Genomic DNA, 19205 nt, shown 5'->3' with positions numbered 1-19205 from the left:
TGAAATGAAGGGCAGTTGGGTTGAGGGGAGGTTCTTGACTGAGTCTAAATTGGCATTCAGAGACTGGATGCGGTTTAAAGAATTTGTAAGCTGTTTTTATTACTATTTTTTTTTTTTAAGGTTCTTTGACACATCTGAAGATGACTGCAGATGGTATATAAATAGGACTCTTACGGCGGTCCTATTTATAGGTATAGGTTCTATACCTAGCCTGGGATAAAACCTTGTGACATGGGAGGGACATGGTTTGCTCTTGATTTTTGTTGTCCCAGGGAATCAACCGCTTTGAAGGTAGACATGAAGGACAGTTCTCTCAAAGGAACTTAGGGCCAGCTGCTAAGGTTGCAGAATGTTTCCTGACTAAGTGCAACAGGAGTTCATAGCGCCTCTAAGATACCCTTAGAGGGACTGAAGACACCTGGTGGTCCATGGTGTGGAGCCTTGGGAGCCATGCTGTATAATATATCTTCTTCCCTGGAAGAAGATATAGGAAACTGGTTTCTTGGGAGGGACCAAGCTCAAGAGATCTGAAAAGGTTAGACACATATGTGTGGCTCCATGGAACGTTAGACCTCCCCCCCCCCCCCCCCGTGGCATCAGTGGGAAGCAGACTTGGCAGTTGGGATGAGCCTCGGACTTGGGCGGGTGATGTAAACAATTCCTATCATGTGAGGTAGGTTTGTGGGATTCAGACAGCTTGGGTCTATCAGACCCAAGTTTAAGAAGGACCAAGGATTCCCCCTACCTACTTTTACAGTTTGTAAAGGTTTCTTGTCACCACTAGCCTCATTTTGACTACTATCCCAGTTCATTTGGCAAAGTATGTCAGTCTCTGCTGAACTGACCTTTGTTTGCCCTTGATAGCTGTTGACCTAGGGAATCAACCTCATCTCCTGTGAGCTGAGAAGAGAAAGAGACCAATGCTATCGTGGACCAGGATGGAGGCCGTCTGGAGAATCCTTTAGTTACTACTGGGGAAGAAGTCTGGACTTCCCTTCAGGGTTTTAATAATCAGGGAAACATTGCCTGGTAGCTTTTAATTACACTGCCGATGCCTCATCCTATCACCGAGGACCAAACAGGTCTCTCTTCCTGATTACAATGAAAATATCCTTTCTTTTTTTAAAAAAAAATAAAAACAAACACTTTACTTAAACTATGGATTTTTTTTTAATTAGAAGAAAGATTAACTAAATGAATTTTCTCTTGTAATTTAATCCATTCTAATTATCTCGAGACTGTTTATGATGAAATACTTAAAATTTTGCCTAGCTGCAAAATTCACGAATGAAAACCTTCCAAGGCAGCCTACGGTATGGGTGCTTCTGCAGCTCTGCTTGTGATGGCTCACAAAGGCACGTGACAGAAAGGACACATCCCACTCTTCACTGGCATGTGCTCCAGACGGTGGTACCCTATTTTCCAAAGGCAGTAAAGATAACCCTTTAAAGATATTTATTTTTATAATTTAAGTCATATGTATGTGTGTGGGGGTGGGTGGGTGGGATATGTGCATGAGTGTAAATGCCCTCAGAAACTAGATATATCAGATTTTTCTGGAGCTGGAGTTACAGGAGGATGTGAGCTATGTGATATGAATGCTGGGAAACAAACTTGGGCATTCTGGAAGAACAGTATACACTCTAAAATGCTGAGCCATCTCTCCAGCTCCAATACGGTCTCTTAAAAGTCTTGATGACACCCATTATGTTGCAAGCAAATATATGTGAAAAGGCCATCGCTCTAAACACAGCTTAGGAAACAGAATGCCCTGAAGGGGACAGGTTGCTGAGACTGACTCCTACTAGGCAGACAACCTGGGAAGAAATGCAAAATCTGTTTCTGACATGAACATCTGGGGTATCCTTCTGATAACTCAGGAGATGAGCCAAGGAGCTACAGAGGTTCCCCAGATGTCACACATGGGTCATGTTCCAAGGAGTGAGGAAAATGCAACAAATTAGGAAGGAGGGTAATTGTGATGTTTATTGGGTTGAGTGGGGACAGAGAATCGATGGGAGTTTTGATCTTTCTAGAGGGCATGCTTGCTACTGGGCAGAGTCAAAACTGGGACTACTGGATTATCCTTGATTTACAGAGCCAGAGAAAGTAAAATTGTTCTACCTGTAGTTGTGAAGGATAGGAAGGAATACATAAAAGAGAGACCAAGGTATATTCTAAGAGATGCTGACTTGTGGCATCTTCCACTCACAAAAAGAAAGATCCCTTATTTTTTCCCCTTCAATAATGCCGGAATCAAATCCTGGGTTTCAGGGCTGTTAAGCAAGTGTCCTGTCACTGAGCTAGCCCCAGCTGACTAGACTCCTTACTGCAGACCATGACATTCTATCACTCTCCTTAATGGTGTGTCTATGGTCTCCAGTAAGAGAAACACTGGCTTCAAAGAATAAACTAGTCTTCTATTCAGGAGTAGCAATTTCTAAATGATACCTCAAACAATTTTCTCTTTTCAAAAGATACTTATTATAAAAATAAAACCCAGAATTAAAATAAACTCATAGGCTACTTGGTTCTCTGGGAACACCCGTCTCAGAGTTTGAGAACTTTTGGCCTAAAGAGGCAAAACCCAATTTTACAACATGGGCTTATTAACATAAATATTTGATTGCACATATAGCTGGAGTGTATGATAAGATGAATAGGTTTGACTCCTGGTTTGCTATGAGAATGAATTGCAGAGGAAACCTGTGTTTCGAAAATGGATAGAGGGCGAGTTTACTGTAATATGTCACTAACTGCTTGGTGGCTTGGAAGGCAGATTTGTGGGAGGGTGGCTAACGATGAGAGAATCAGTCACTCTTGTTCTATAGGTGCTGTATAATAGAGGTTCTCATAATGACATTAGTTCATGTGCACGGGGCTCTAATATCAGGTTAAGCACAGTACCAGGTATACTTTTTACCCAGTCCAAGAAGGGATGTACTATTTAGCAATCCCCAATTGTACAATGAAATGGAGGCACATGGAAGTTAGAGGAACTGCCAGGATCTGAGTTTAAGCAGACCTACTCGAAAGCTGTGTCCTTCAGCGTTTCCTTTGTAAGCTTGCATTTCTCCTGATCTAGGGGAGGTAGAGGGAGATAGAGGGACTTCTTCTTTAATATTTTCTATGAAAATATACATATAAATGGAGGAAGTGGGGAGGCAACTTTTCATGCTAGGCTAGAAAACATTCCACCATCTACAAAGGTGCACAGGAATCAAGGGGAGCAGATGCATGAAGAACTGTTAAGAAAAAGCACCTTTCACTAGTCTCTGCGATTCAGTTGCGTATCATCGGTGGGGCAACACTCACTCATGCAAGTCTGCTTCTTTAATGGAAGGTCTTCAGTGTTTGTTAAGGGAATACACATTGAAAACCTGTCTTGCAGCAGAGAAAAGGGCTTGATTGCATTTGAGTGGTCCATTCATGGAAGCCTGCCTCAGATGCAATAAACTCTGGAAATGGACAGCTCCTTAGAGATCGCCTCACTCAAGTGTGTTCCAAAGTCAGTCAGTCACACGGTACATTCGTGATATTTGCAAAATCTGATCTGTTATTTACTTAATATTTTTCTTTAAATTTACTCAGGCCTAATATCGCTACCTACTATCAGCACATCCCTAAGCAATAACACCCATGTAATCGGGGGTTTGATGTGGTAGTTATATTTTCCTGATACTTATTTTTTTTCAACAGTGTTGTATAACTGTTCAACAAAGTACATTTCTGTCCGATGGACAGCATCTTATGTTTGGATACAATGCTCTAGGAAGCAGCTACATGGTTGAATACCAATATTTCTTGTATGAAAAAAAATTAAGATTTTTTTGGGGGGTGTATGCCATGTTGTAGGGAGCATGGACTATGTTTTTCAAAGTCAAGTATGGAATACAAATGCACCCCCCCACACACTGGCCAATGCAGTGTCTATGATCCTATAAGGAATGAGCTCGATCATGATTGATCGATGAGAGTGAGGTCTATCATAAATATCCCTCGGCATTGAACTCAGTAGGGCCATCTTTCTCTTTCCTTTCAAAGTCTTGAGATGTTAGTGAAGACATAATGTCTTTAGTGTACATGGTAAGATCCAAGAATGGTAGACTTGGTTCTCTGTAAAAGCTTAGCTGCTGAGTACTGATTACACACAGGACAGTTCAACCTTTTCAACAGGTCTTACGTGGGTTTTCTGTCAGTGTGCAGTCTTCCTGCTGGAAACTCTTCTCCATGGGCTTTTACGCCTTGAGAATTTTGAACCATATTCAGTTCATTATTTGTGTGAAGTATTGGATCTTTCATCAGTAATGAAATTTTTGTTAATGAGAGATCATATATATGATCTCTCATATATGGTGGTTCCATAGTTTATAATAGAGTTTCATTTTTCTTCTCACTTAGTGACATCATAGATGTTCATGAGTCATAGGGTTTTGGTGACACTGTAGAAAGCAAACTGGCTATTCTGTCAATGGGACAAACGTATAATAATGTATAAAATTGTGAATAGTACATAATTCTTGGTAACAAATGTCAACATTACTGGTTTATAGATCTACTGTGTACATTTTTGATATTGTGAAGCATGTTCCCACCTATTAAAACTGTTCATGATAAACAAAATTTTGTGGTCAGCAATATCTAAAGTTTTTCCATAGCTCTCAAAAGTGCATTAGGAAGCCACCTTGAATGAATGACCTAGATTATCTAAGTTTACACAAGAACTCTATCATCCAACGACAAAGTTGTCTAATCATGCAGTTCTTGTATCATGCTCCCACTATTAAGAGATGGGTCTGTCCCTACTACTACAGGCTATGGGCTAATATGCTGGCCACTTCCTTTAAAACTTTTACAAGGTGGTACTTGGGATTCTGGACTCCTCCTAATCCTTCCCCTCCTCTCTTCTTGATAAGAGGCCATGTCATGGACAGATGACCTGGGAAACCCTTCCAGAAATGTTTTTGCTGGAACTCTAGAATACCAGGTCATAACATCGGACAAATTTTGTGTCACTTGTGTCTATTTTTCAACTGGTACTGAAAGTCCTTCTTTGACAGTCAGGACAAGACAGCAAACACTATTGAGGATGAGATCCTCATCATGGGTAAGGCTTGTTATTTTATTTTATGTTTCTGCAGTGACTTAAAAGTGTATCCCTGCCTTTTCTGCCACATCCTTATTATTCTGGGTTTGCATAGAAAACCTCTGATAGACTTCAAGATCCAGAGTCCAAGAGAATGTCTAGGCATGTGACATTCCTAATGTGCAGTACAACTCACATTTGGCCATTTTGTGGGGAGAAATTACTGTTCTGAAAATTTAGCTATAATAGCAAGAGGTCTAAAAGTTTAGGATTTTACAAGGAGAAGGAGAAAGAGGAGGAGGATGGTAATAACAACAGCTATTCTGACAATAGTTCCAATAAGAACATTTGGAGGATTTGATTAATTAACCAACCAGAGGTTGAGTTGCTTTCACGGATGTGATAGTGAGGATGACTCCACAGAAGCTAGATTCATCTCAAGAAGATTGACTCACTAGAGTCACAAAAGCACAGATTTCAAAGGATAATAACTACATAAAAAGGGGGTGGGTAATGGCAACATCAGTTTCTCTCACTTGGATGGAAGGTGAGATGACATGCAGACGCAGCTGTCTTTGTGTGAAGTTGGCTAATTTTAATGGTGGCTCTCCTCTACATGTGCTCCTTATTGTTCTGAGACTTTCTCCCTCCTGAACTGTGACCCTGTCTCCTTCCAATGACAATCACTTAATCAGCACATCTCATTGTCGCCTGGATGGTTTTACCTTGGGTAAAGATTCATTATCCTTATTAACATCTCAAGAAACCTTTTCTCTCCCCAACCAATTAAAGAGGAAAAATAGAAGGGCCCAGTGCAATAGATGGAAAGAAAACTCTTCTGACATGTGGCACCTGCTAGGTCACTTAGCCCCATGTGGCCCTAAGAATCAAGTTGTCACGATTCTGAAACATGATCGGAGGTCAGGACCACAGAGGTAAAATACACAGTTTGGAATAACTTCTGCACACTGCCCAGGTTCTAAGCAGATCACTGGGTTTGGAAAGTATCACCGTTGGTAGACTGAGTCTCTAGACTGTCACTTTGTGTTATTTGGCAAGGTTGGAGACCCATTTCCAGCAGAGGACCACAGCAGTGTACTGTCCACAGATAACTGCCCTCATTACCCTGGTGATAGGAATGCTGGTGTCTTCTTGTATTTTCCCAACTATTCTGTCACCCATTTCCCCCTTTTATTATATAAGAAATGCTTATCTGGGTTTACTATAGTTCAAGTGATTTGACCTAATAAAAATTCTATAGTTCTATCAAGCTGCAGTGCGATAGCCATTGGATAGCCCTCTTATGTCAAATCCTTCATATTAATAAGGGGTGGTGGCAGGTGATAGGCAGGTGGCAGTTTATAGGAACAGAAATCCATTTTAAAATCACATTTAAGGAATAAACCTCTTCTAACCACACAATATGCCTTCTGATTTATTCATAGGAATAAACTGCACCTTACCCAAATAATGCTAATATATTCCAAAGATATACATGAAGTGTGGCGATTTAGATTCAAAGTCTATTCTTATCTATGCAGCTCTATAGATTTTAGTCAGTCCTTATATTTAACTTGTTAGGGGTGAGCATAAGACTCATTGTTGGGCAGATAATTTAGCTTTTACAGTTAACAATGACACACGACACCTTCTATTCAAATCTGTAGTTATAAAACACACGCTAAATTTTCAAATAATATAATTTGGTTAAAAATTTTGGGAATGCATTTGACCAAATATGGAGAGACCCCCCCCCCGGGGGCTTCTACTTGAATGACTTATTCAAGTCTGATCTTTCAGTGGCTTCTTTTCTTCCCTTCCTATCTTATTGCTTCCTCAGTACAATAAACGCAACCCATACCAGCTGGTGTGAATTGTTCAGTTGACTATTTGCAAGGACTCCCTGAAACCATCTCTCTGGGACCTTCTGAAAACAGGCTGCAAGGGCAACCTGGGTGCTCAACGGCAGCCATCAGCATCCGGCCTCACCCCACTGTTTACTGACTGGAGCCATTTCCTTCTTGTTTATTATCTATCTTCAAAACATAGCATTTGAGGCTCTGTGTGGAAAGGACCTAGGTTCTTCTCTTCCCTCCGACTGTCAGTCTCCCTGTGGAAGGGGGCTGATGCAGGGCTTGTAAACTGTGGCATTTACTTTAAGTGAACTGACAAGGACATCCGTCCGTTCGAACTAAAAGATTAAAACTCCAGAAAGCAGCTCGAGGGGCCAGGGCTGGAAAGCGTAAGAAGCAATTATGCATGGATGAAACTCTCCCCAGCTTTCTGGTAGTGACTCTCACCAACTAAGGGACACTTGCTGTCTTTGAGAAAACACAGAGAAGGAAACAAGAAAGAGACAGCACGGGTCCTATTAATAGAGCTGGGGAGCCCTGGTTTCTCCCGAGGAAAAGTCTTAACAACTTTCATAGAAGAGGCTCTAACACCACTGGGCATCCTAATTTCAAACCAGGGACTCCCCTGCACCAGCACCTCCGCATTCTTTATGTGGCATGTAAATCGGCACTTCCTTGACATCCCTCAAGAACTCATGGATGTCAGATCCCAGAGATATGAGACTTGAGCTGAATGCTTCAAGGAGCATGGACACCCTTTGCCAGGTCATCGCACCCAAGGGCCTGCTTGACTGAAGTGCCTGGCTCTCCTGCTGGCCACAACCTCATTGTCCTCTGCTGAGATCAAAGCTGTCATCGGTCCATTTCTTGTTCAAAGTCTCCAGAGACAGGCTCATGTTTTTGGTCTTCCCTCACATCTACTCTGTGGATCCTTTCTCTTTTTCTTTAGCCCCAAGATCTGTCAAGCCACAGCGGATGTCTCTTCCTCACAGGGACACCACCTGCCTCTTTTTTTTTTTTTTTTTTTTACCTCTCTTCTTTCTTCATCTGGACTTAGGCAATTTTCTCATTTAGAGTTCAGTCACTTTTTTCTTTAAATGGCCAGATGACAATTGCCTTTGTGGGGGGCTTTGCATTGTCTGTGGTGATTCCTCAGTGCTGAATTATAGCTAGCAACAGATTAGATGCCAAAGAACTGGTGTGGTTACCGTCTACCCATGGTCTGTGTATGGACACTGAAATTTGAATTTCATAGAATTGTCAAATGTCAGAAACTGTTTTTTTGTGTATGTGCTGGATTTCTATTAAGGCTTAAAAACTGTCAGAATCAGTTCTTTGCTAGCAAGCCATAGAAAAACCTGGCAGCAGGCCAGGTTTATCCCTTTGGCTACAGTTGGTCAGCACTTGCCATAGATCTATCTACCTGCGCTTTCTTCCTGTGAACTATTTCTAGAAAAAAAAAAAAAAGATGTAGCAGGAATGAGAGCCCACAGGCTTCACTCTGGAGATACTATCCTTGCCCCTTACTTCCCAGACAGAGAAAGGGAGAACCAATGTTGAAGTATATGACTTAAGAGATGGTGGGATTATTAACCTTAGGGATATTGATTGGCAAGAGGTTTTAGAGGGGGGACAATAGGGACAACAGAAATATAGGGAATGGGGAGGAACTTTTTATCTAAACCACAGCAGGCATGCAGAAGTACATCAAAAAAAATGCCGGAAGAGTGGAAGCCTCTGTAAGGACTGTCTTGGTCTTGGGCTGTGCACATCCCTCCCCTGAATGTCTGGCGAATTGTCCCCGCCCCCTCCCGCTCCACCCCCAGCCTCTGCAGGGAGCTGAGATGAGAGCAGCGGCAGGGGATGCAGGACCTGGAGCACCACTGAGAGACTGCAATAACAGTTCACTGCTAACAGACTGTCCCAGCAGGGTCCCAGTGCCATAGTCATGGCCCTGATTGGTGCGCTGCCCCTCAGATGGCCAATTAGATAGAATGGAGTGAGACCCACTGCAGAGTCAGTTCACATGTCACACCTCTGCTTAACCTCCCGAATGAACAGCATGGGAAACTGAGTCTAAACTCGTCGGTCAGCCCTGCGCAAGCTCCTCTCCTTATCTCTCGTGCTAGATAGCCAAGTTACAGTTTGGGGTTTGGGGGCCTAGAAAAGGGGACAGGCCTGCGAACTTATGGTTCGATTCAAAGATAACTTGAATTGGGAAAGCAGCTGCTTGGTTGGGAGCTCCCCGAAGGTTCTGTGCAGGCTGGTAGGTCATCAAGCCTGGTGCGGAAGGGCTCCGTGACAGACTTACATAAGTGAGGAGAGCAATGACTGGAGGGGGAAAAAAAGATGGTTGGGTGGATTGTTTATAACCTTAACTACCTGAGAGAAAAAGTTTTGGCTTCCAATCCTCTATCAAAGAGATAGTTAGAGATAGCAGTCTGTGCTTTCCCAAGCCAAAAAAAGGAAAGACAAGCACAAAACGACAAAAACAAACAAACAAAACAAAAACCTCTCAAACAAACAAACAAAAACAACTCCCCTCCTTAAAAATAAAACAAATGAAGAAACCTTAAAACCATTATTTATTATTTTGGGGGGAATATATTACATTTTGGGGTCATGTTAGATAGTCCAGGTTGACCTCAAATTAAAGATTTCTCCCGTTTCAGGTTCTTAAATGTTGGGATTATAGAGTGTACCTCTATGCTGGTCCTTAAAACAAAACAAAACCAAACCAAACCAAAACAAAACAAAACAAAACAAAACAAAACAAAATGGGGTTGGTGGTGTTTGACAAAGGATTTCTCTGAGTAGTCCTAGCTGTGCTGGAGCTCACTGTAAAGCAGGGTGGCCTCCAACTCAGAAATTTACCTGCTTCTGCCTCTCAAGTGCTGGGGTTAAAGGCACATGCCGATATGTCTAGCTCACTAATTTACATATATAAATTTCTGGCCAAGAAATGTCTATATGAATGGTAGCTGAGTGGAGAACGGAGAGGGATCAGAGGTGGAGGCCTGTGAGGGCGGGGAAGTGCAGGAGTCAGCCACTGGGCTGAGTGAGCCAGAGAGGGTTTGGCAGTGTGGCAGCTGTACCTGGCTAGCCAGAGGACATAGCTGTGTGCGCCAACACGCTCCACAACAGCGTCACCTTGTTACCAGCACCAGGGATCCGGGGATCCAGGCAGAGAGAACAGGGGACAAGGGCACAGCGATACCAGGGTGCTTGGCGGCTGCAGGCACTGACAGTTTCCCATGCGTGTGCATTGTTTCCTCCCCAGGACGAGTGCTTTGGACAGGGTTTATTATTATCTGATTGGGCCTTTTTCCACCCCAAAATGCAATCCTGCAAAGAAGGAAAGGCTTTTTCCACTGTTGGAACCTCGCTTTCCCCCTTTCCTAACCCCGCAGAGATTTGGAGAGGCGGTGGGCTATTGGACGGCACACGTGACCCTGAGGGAACAGCCCGTTGCAATGCGCGACCGTCACTATCGATCTACGATTTATGAAAATAAAGCAATATGTGCCTGTTTCGGTGCCTGCCGTTTGCCTACCAATGGTGCAGTGTTCACCATTCCAGCCCTCTCGGCATTCACATTTGCCATCTTTACAGGTCCCGTGCTCAATGCAGCGGGGGTGGCACACGCGCTGGTCACAAGCCGCGCCTGTCCAGCCCTCTTCACAGCGGCAGGCTCCCCCGATGCAGACGCCGTGAGTGCCACAGTCTACTGAGCACACTTCTGGAAGAAAAACAATGATTACAGCTCAACACCACAGTGGGGTGAAGTCCTTCACGGAAGCCAGACCACACACAATGGCTCCTCCGGGGCCAAGGCCCAGCAGCCATCATGTTTTTTGCCGGTTTGTCTCTCCGCTGGCTGGTTGGGTAGTAATTTTGCTACTTTACATTTATTTTGTTTTCTTCTTCTAGAGCAGTGGTCCTCAACCTGTGGCTCCTGGGCCAGCAGCATCACCATCTCCTGGGAACTTGTTGGAAATGTAAAGAAATGCAAATCCTTGCGCCCAGGTTGGATCAATTAGATGTGGGAGCTGGGCTCACCAATTGACTTTAACAAGTCCTCTGGGTGGTTTGGATACTCACTGGAGTGTAACTTCTGGATTCTGAGACCATCTGAGAGGGGGTCAGGCAGTGGATCCCGTTTGGCAAGGCTGACTGGGAAGTATACTTCATGCAAAAGAACTGTCTGGTAGATTCTCACTCCCTATTCAGCTAGGGTTCATTGAGAGCCTGAACTGACCAAGCCTGTTGGGGTCCCTGTTGTTCCATGCTCACAATGCCTATAGCCACACATGTTTCCCCAGATCGTCAGTCTATGGCAAAGATAACTGCTGTGAATTATACTGCACTTGCACGGCCTCTTTCTCAAAGGAGCTCAAAGTCTTTTGTGGGGGAGGTTGGGGAGGAGACAGACAAACAGATATTCACTCTGGCGTTCCAAACCTATCACGCGCACGCGCCAGACATTCATCCTTACAACAGCCCACTGAGGGAATCATGGCTCATCATGCCGGGGGGTGGGGGTGGGGGGTTGGGGGGAGAGGGGAAACCACACCAGGATGGACAGTGACTTGCTCAAAGTCACATCACGTCTGCGGTACAATTGGGACCTGGGGCTGGGACTCTGCATCTCCACCCCCCCTCCCCACCCTCTGCAGAACTTTGCCAGGACTGCCAGCAGATAAAGTCAGAGGTGAGTGGGCTGACTCCTTTCCTTTCCTTTTTGGAATAAAAGATTCATTACTTTCCTCGTCGTCGTCGGCAAAGCTTCACACATCTCTTCCCTTTCTGATTACCATGGCAATCTGACAGCTGTCTCAGCACCCCAGTGAAGGGGGCGACATGGTGATGGCTCTGCTTGGATAGACACTCATCAGTGAACAGAACCTTTCTTGGGAAGGTTGGGACCGGCTTGAACTGTTGAACTGTTCCATTTTTTTTTTTTAAGGTCACTTGGGAAGTAAGACACATACTCTTAATTTTAGGAAAATAAAGCATACAGCATAACTTCATTATTTTCCTGTCACTGGAGAACTGCAGTGCTTTATAACATGTTCACACGACACCCCGAGGGAGCCTCTTTTCTGTTTTATAGGATGCTCTATTCTGTTTGTCTGGGACTGAATTGCTCTGTTTTTGTTTTCTGCTACCTTTAGGGAGTGTATATAAGAAAACCTATAACGCAAGCAGAAGTATCCCTCCTGGGCCTGCCATCCATTTGTGGCGATGGAACCAAAGAGGGACAGGAACCAACACAATTGTTTGATTTTTCTTTTCATTCTCAAAGACCACAAACTCTAAGGCTAAAGAGACAAGAGTGAGAAAGGCAACGTAAATCTGACCAAAGACCATCTTATCCCAAGCTGAGGGTAAAGACGAGATTTCCATCCACCCAGAATGGGACGGAACACAAGGGCTGAGTGTGAGGAAACTGAGGAGAGGACCTCTTGGCTTACCAACAGAGCAGTCGGGACCCATCCAATTCGGATCACAGCTGCAGAGGCCGGAGTCCGGGAGGTAAGTGCCATGCCCACTACACTGGTCTGGGCACTGGACCCTCGCCAGCTCACAGTTGAGACCACCCCAGCCAGGGCTGCATAGACACTCTCCATTCACACAGACACCATGGCTGGAGCAGGTAGGATCCAAGCAATCAACTGAAACAAGAAGAGAAGCAATAGTCACTCATGAAGAATGGGCGACCAAGGCACTGACTCCTACCCACACAAGCAAATGAAGAGGCTCGAGCCACTCATATTGTTTCTTGACAGCCGTAAGTGGGGGCTTTTATCTTTAGAAGACCAGGTTTTAAGAGGTAAAGGAAATACAAGAGAATCAGGGGAATTCCTCAGGCAACCTTAGCAATAGTCAGCTATGGAGTCTTCCCGGATAGAAAGGTGTGTCATCTAACTTCCTGTTCTAACCTTCTACCTTGACTGATCCACATCAGGCTCAGGGAATACATGATCACATGTATGTATCTTCTGCATGTTCAGCCAAGCCTGATTACCCTCTGTCTCTTAGAGAAAGCAGAGAGGCTCATTCTAACCTCATGAGTCCTTGATTTCCAAAAGGGAACGGAAGATTAAAAAGAGAAGCCACGAAATTCTGACATGAGTCACCTTCCTAATTAAGTTTCACTTAGGCTGAGTTTAAACTTAGTTCTTCTCTCTGAGCACACACCTATTGAGGAAGTTAGTGTAGGTGCAGAGTGCCAGAGGTGAAGGTGGGTGTGTAGCAGATGGAGTGTTGCTTCCGCACCAGTGGTCCTGGGTAGTGTGGATAGGCCAGTGTTATCAGCCATGGAGATGTTCCTCCCCAAGGTTGCCTACTGGGCAAGTTAATAATAGATTCCATGTATCATTGTCCCCGTATGTTTCACAGTCTGATTCCTTGACTGTCCTCAAGATCTGCGTGGCTACGTATCAGATGGAATTAAATCAAGTCAAAGCAAGGACAACCTGCTCGGGTCAGTTACTGAGGATAGAGACTTTAGTGATGGGCATGTCAAAGCTTTGATGTCTATCCAGTTTGCATGCTAGATAGATAGGTCTTAGACTGGCTTCTTCAGAAGGTTTTAGGGAAGGTTTGCACAGCAGGTGCACAGATTGGTGTAACACAGGTTAGGATGGGAAATGGGGCTTTTATAGAGGGATCAGTTGTTGCTTTGTGGGCCAGGAAAGTGTGGAATGGTTGTATTATTATTTGAGAGAGCTGAACTTTTTCCATCATTTGAAATTTGGCCTGTTGGCCAACACTGAAGCTTCTATATTATCATATCAACTAGAGACTTCCTAAAATTCTGTTACTTATAACTTTTGGGAGCCATTCTGGCAACAATTTAATCTCTAGGTGTCTGTGTGACATTCAGTGGCTCAATCTGTAGAGGATATTTTAGTTATCTCTCCTTGTTTAATGTCAAGATGGAAATTTGCAAGACTTTGGTCCCTTAGTCATGAGATGGTCACTTTTGGTGTCTCTTTACATAGGAGTTCTTGCTCTACCATTAACGATTGGTGCTTTCTTATTTAAGTATGAAATGATGCTCCTATAAGTTTTATTATTGATAATACATTGACTTTAAATACATCATTCAAAGGATCTGTGTTTCATAAACTCTCCAGTCGAGGAGTCAGACCTAAGGACTATGAATTGATTAGAAATCACAATGTTCCATAAAGCTCTCTAAAAAGATCCCTCTCTTGGGGCAAAAACAATTTTCAGTATTAAGAGAATTCCATTTGGATATTTTCAGGAAGATACCATTTATGGAAGTCAGTTCCCAATTGTTTGAGTCAGTTCCAAATTTTCTTTCCCCAGGAGGGTGAATGTTAGTGATTCATTCTTATAGCTGCTCATAATATTACTTAAACTAGTTACAGCCACTTTAGAATGGAATTCTATACCTTAACTTCAGGGTAGCATATATCTTGAAATAAGATTTAAACTCATAAAAGACATTTATGAAAGAGCTATGTGGTATTTACAGTGTTTGCTATCTGGCACATGTAAGAGTGCATGCTGTGTTTACTGCATATATAGCAACAAATGACAGCTGGCTATGAGCACGTGTCATTAGCAGAGTACATGTCCAGGACTGTGTAGAGAGAGACACGACCGTGCCATTATTTCTCTTTTACTTTCCGCCTTCCCACGGTCTCAATACAGGGATTTGCTATGAAATATAGGCAAACCTATAACTCACTACATAGCCCAGGTTAGCCTTAAACTTGTGATCTTTCTGTTTCAGTCTCACAAGGACTAGTATCTCAGGTATGTTCCATCATATCTAGCTGCTGTTATTTCTTGTTTTGGGAAATAATATGTTTTTAGCATTAGCAATATATGAACTTATTCATCCAGAATCAATTATGTTCATATTCTTCTAAAGGAGACCTTGCACTTTAGGTTTTTAAAATGCCACTTCTGATAGGACAAAATCAAAATACCCATAAAATATATTGTGTATTATTTCTTAAAAATGCTCTCAGACTATAATCAACCATTTCAAGTGTTTGATGAGGTACCAACAGACAAAAGATTTAAAAAATGTATCATAGTCTTTTTTTTAAAAAGATGAAATATAAAAGATAATGATATTAGATGCACATATACAAGAGAGAGTAAGGAAGAGAGAGATAGAGGGGGGAGGAGAAGGAGAGTGAGGAGGAGGAGGAGGAAGAAGAGGAAGAGGATGAGGAGGAGGAAGAGGAAGAGGAAGAGGAAGAGATTTTCCTCCCAGATATAGTAGCTCCTTTCTCTGTCCTGAATTATGGTAAGAAGAGAGAGAAATCAACAGAGATTTATTACCCCAGTACTAGAATGTCATCAAAATGGCCATTTATAGTATCTAGAAATATGAGCCAACATTTTCTCTGGTTAGTGGTATCAGTAAATATGCCCTCTGTGCTCTGTAATTACAGAGGCTGATGGAATGACCAAATTCAAATTTTAAGGGGAATGGTTTTACTATGAATTTTAAATTTGGTTCCGATTCCATCAAATGGTCTTTTGGCCATGTTTTTAGAGTCTTTTTTTTTTTTTTCTGGCAGGAGAGAGACTGTGGTTTTATGAAGGTTTATAAATAGAAACAGTTGTATTTAAAAGGAGGACATTGGCCTTGCTCAGCTAAGGATCCTCTCCCTGGAAACACCAGCTCCTGGCAGCTGAAATCATTAGAACTCATTTGGTCTGAGGTCCTCTGTAGATTTGACAAAAAGGGTTGTGAATGTTGTTTCTATCCCCAAGGATGGAAAAGGAGGTCAAAGGAGTTTTACAAACAGTATAAACTATGAACCCCTGAAGAACCATGAATTACGTTTATGAAGTTAAATGTCATTGAAAAATGACTCAGCCATGAAACTGACATGAAAACATGGCCGACTTAAACTAACCTGTCAGCTCCCCTCTCGTCTCCTTCCCACTTCCCCAGACACCACCATGACACATCTCAAGAAGACATCCTTCATTTTCTTGTACACATTCGTTAACAGTACAACAATGTTTATGCAGCAAAAACAGAGGGTGGCAGCTAATGATCTCCTTGCTGTGGCCACATCAGGGAGAGCATTTGGACGTGATGACTGTGATGAATATCAGAAAATAGAAAAGCTAAATGGAAGAAAGAGTGCCGACTCAGATGTTCTGAGTCCATTTCCTCTTTTGAAAACAGTGTAGGCATTGCCTCCGCTGTTCATTCTTTTGGGGTAGCGGAGATCAATAGGGGGAGATCGCATCCCTCTAAAATGCTCCGTGTGGCTTACTTGTTCCGTTGTATGGTTGCTTTTACATAAGACTGCCTGAGAGAGCAGGAAAGGGGAGGGACTACTTGACATTCCACTCAAACACCAGCTTTCCTGGAGAGAAGAACCCCCCGAAGATGGGCAGCCCCCGTCCCTGTCCCTTGCTGTTGCCCAGCAGTGTACTAGAAGGTTGTTTTAACCTTTCCTGTCATATTATTGACCTGTCCTATGTTTCCAGCAAAGGCAGCTTTGCCTCTTGTAATCCACTTATCCTCAGGAACTTTGACCTTTCTGGCGGGTTTATTAAATCAGTATTTCCTCCACCCCAACTCCCAATTTGGTTATATGATGAAAAATACATGGAGGTCTCCCTTGGTAATAGAGGGAAAATGTATAGTGAATTGAGTAAGGGGAGGTCTCGTGGGGGGTCAGACTTCTGGGTGACATTCAGGATATTGTTACTGATACACTGAAAAATTGTGGAGGAGTAATATCATAGAAGCTGATTCTTTTGAGGCCACCGTTGTAGACACAACGAAATGGGGGATTTTACAAGGGAAGTCTGTAGTGGATATCACAGGATAAGTCACAACTCTGTGTTGTTGTTGTTGTTGTTGGTGGTGGTGGTGGTGGGGTGCAGTGATTGGTTAGCACTGCATCAAGGCCTAGGCCCTGGCTGCATAGCTTTGTTCCTCTGATTTGCTGTAGGCGGGGTCTCCAAATGACCCACATAGCTACAGTCTTTGGAGCCTGCCTGCTCTCCAAGGATAGGAGGTTTTGTTGAAATATTTACCTAGATTGTTCACGGGCCTTAGATTACCAAGAAGAGAGAAATCAAATCATAACATCATCAAGAAGCCGGCTTTGAGGGAAGAGAAGGGGGTTTAGGATTCCTTGTTTCTTTTCTCTAGACAGCTCCAGAAATTCTCAATTAGAGGACTTGAAATGAAATGGAAGAAAATAGGGAATTAGATCTGGAACGGGGGGGGGGGGGGGCCTGGCAAGATGGCGTATCAGGTAGTGCTTCTTACTGCCTAAGTTCAATTCTCATGTTAACAGAAGAGAACCAAATCCTGTGAGCTGTACGTGGACCACCATGTATACATTGTGTGTGTGTGTGTGTGTGTGTGTGTGTGTGTGTGTGTGTGTGAGAGAGAGAGAGAGAGAGAGAGAGAGAGAGAGAGAGAGGGAGAGAGAATACATATAAATAAAAGTTTTCACAAAGATCTGGGGAAGAAAGGGAAGGCAAGAGAAAGACTACAGGGAAGAGAGGACAGACAGACAGACAGACAAACAAGAGGCAGAAAGAAAGCAATGGAAAGAAACAAGGAGGAAGAGAAAAGATGATAATGCCTGTAAATCAGGGTAAAACAAAAACATTCCTTCCAGAACCATCTCCACAGAACCATCTCCATCTCCTTACCTATTCTACAACTAAGGAAGTTTACCAAAGCCCAGTGGTTTGAAATTCTGGATGCAACAACATGCTGAGGGAAGTTTTCTTTCCAACCCAGGGAGCCAAGATGAAGCCCTGCACAGCTCCTCTGCTGCCGGCCTGCCAATTGCCTCAGTGCTTACCTTCCTCACAGTGCTCGCCCTTGTAGCCAGCAGCGCACACGCAGTTCCCATCAATGCAGGAGCCATGGCCCCCACAGGAAGGATCGATGCATTGGTTCATAGGCACGTCGCATTCTGCACCTTTCCAGCCGCTGTAGCACTGGCACGTTCCTTTGGAATACTGCCCATTCCCGCTGCAGAGGACAGGGCAGGCGGCTGAAAAATGAAAGAACGCCAGGTCACAGAGGGATCGACATCTGAAGGGCTATGTCTGCCTGGCATCGCGGCGTCACACACAACTTTGTGGGCTGAGGACTTAGCCACAGAGGTGCAGTGTCACCTTCAAGTACAAAACACCAAAGAGAGCCACTGCTGTCGGTGGCTCCTGCCCAAGCCCAGTTAGGTCTAGCAGAGTATGTTTTCTGCATTTACTGACAACCCTTTGAGGGGCAGCTATGATCAGGATTCTACCGTGCACTCGAAGCTCAGGTTGGTGGTATTATCTCTCTATTGGTACAAGGTTCACAAGCAGGGGCCCAACTGAAATCCAGGTTAACAAACTCTACAGCCATAAGAGTTTAAATTTGCTCTTAAGAAAGCCACACTGTTAAGGATGCTGCTGGAACTGCAAGTCTGGATGTATTTTATTCATTATGTTATCCACAGATAAGTTGACTCCTGTTCTGGACACATTTGAGCCAATGAATCTCTCTCTCTCTCTCTCTCTCTCTCTCTCTCTCGCTCTCTCTGCCTTAGCTTGCCACCTATACATGAAGAAGTAAGTATTATCTATTTCAAAGAACACATGAATTAAATTACAAAGATAAAACAAGCTTGTCCCTTGTCCCTTCTGGGACAAAGGCTGAGACGTCTGTGGGGACTCCCTGGGGTACCCCTTGGAGCCTTCATGGTACTACTTCTTACTTTCAGAGTTTGCTTACAAGGGGATTTTGGAGGGCTCCTTCAGGCTCTAGACTTCCCACATCATCAATAATTTGCACTAAACCTGTATTTCCAACCCGGCTTCTAAACAAACTGTTTCTCTGGCTGCCCTCTTATGGAAAACCATTCAGGAAGAGACATTCGGATAGGACCCATGGAGGCATGTCAGCGGCTCCTGGTGGTGTCTGTGATTTTAAGCCCAGGTTGCATATGTTCAAAACTAGGGGAGCTCAACATTCCAGGGCAGAATGAGGATTCTGTCAGATTGCTTCTTAGTCCACTGCTTTACTCTTTTGTTCCTGTGGTCATGGGGCAGTCATTGATGCCTCTCTGTGAGTGTTTGGCTTTCCAGGGACACATGAGCTTTCAGAGAACTGGCACAGTGCTTACGACCAAAGATGATTTCCTGTCAGGGCTGAGTTCTATACTGTTGACTGGCTTGGGTAAAAACTTCTGCATTCTTGCTATCCAAGGATTTATGGGAAAGCACTAAGGAGTACTTGTGAA

The 19205-nt window shown here is 43.6% G+C and overlaps 1 protein-coding gene across 1 annotated transcript in view; it reads right to left on the bottom strand.

The window, feature by feature from the left end:
• Positions 1-19205, bottom strand: part of Tenm2 (teneurin transmembrane protein 2) — a 922633-nt gene that overhangs the window by 94051 nt on the left and 809377 nt on the right. The window contains exons 10-12 of the mRNA XM_052195978.1: positions 17778-17972; positions 12414-12614; positions 10343-10678 (exon numbers count right to left, since the gene is read on the bottom strand). Coding sequence (XP_052051938.1) covers positions 10343-10678; positions 12414-12614; positions 17778-17972 — 732 coding nt within the window. The remainder of the gene's footprint in view (positions 1-10342; positions 10679-12413; positions 12615-17777; positions 17973-19205) is intronic.

This window comes from Apodemus sylvaticus, chromosome 10, assembly GCF_947179515.1.
Source record: "Apodemus sylvaticus chromosome 10, mApoSyl1.1, whole genome shotgun sequence".
In the NCBI taxonomy this organism is placed as follows: Eukaryota; Metazoa; Chordata; class Mammalia; order Rodentia; family Muridae; genus Apodemus; species Apodemus sylvaticus.
This window is presented reverse-complemented; position numbering and strand designations above follow the sequence as displayed.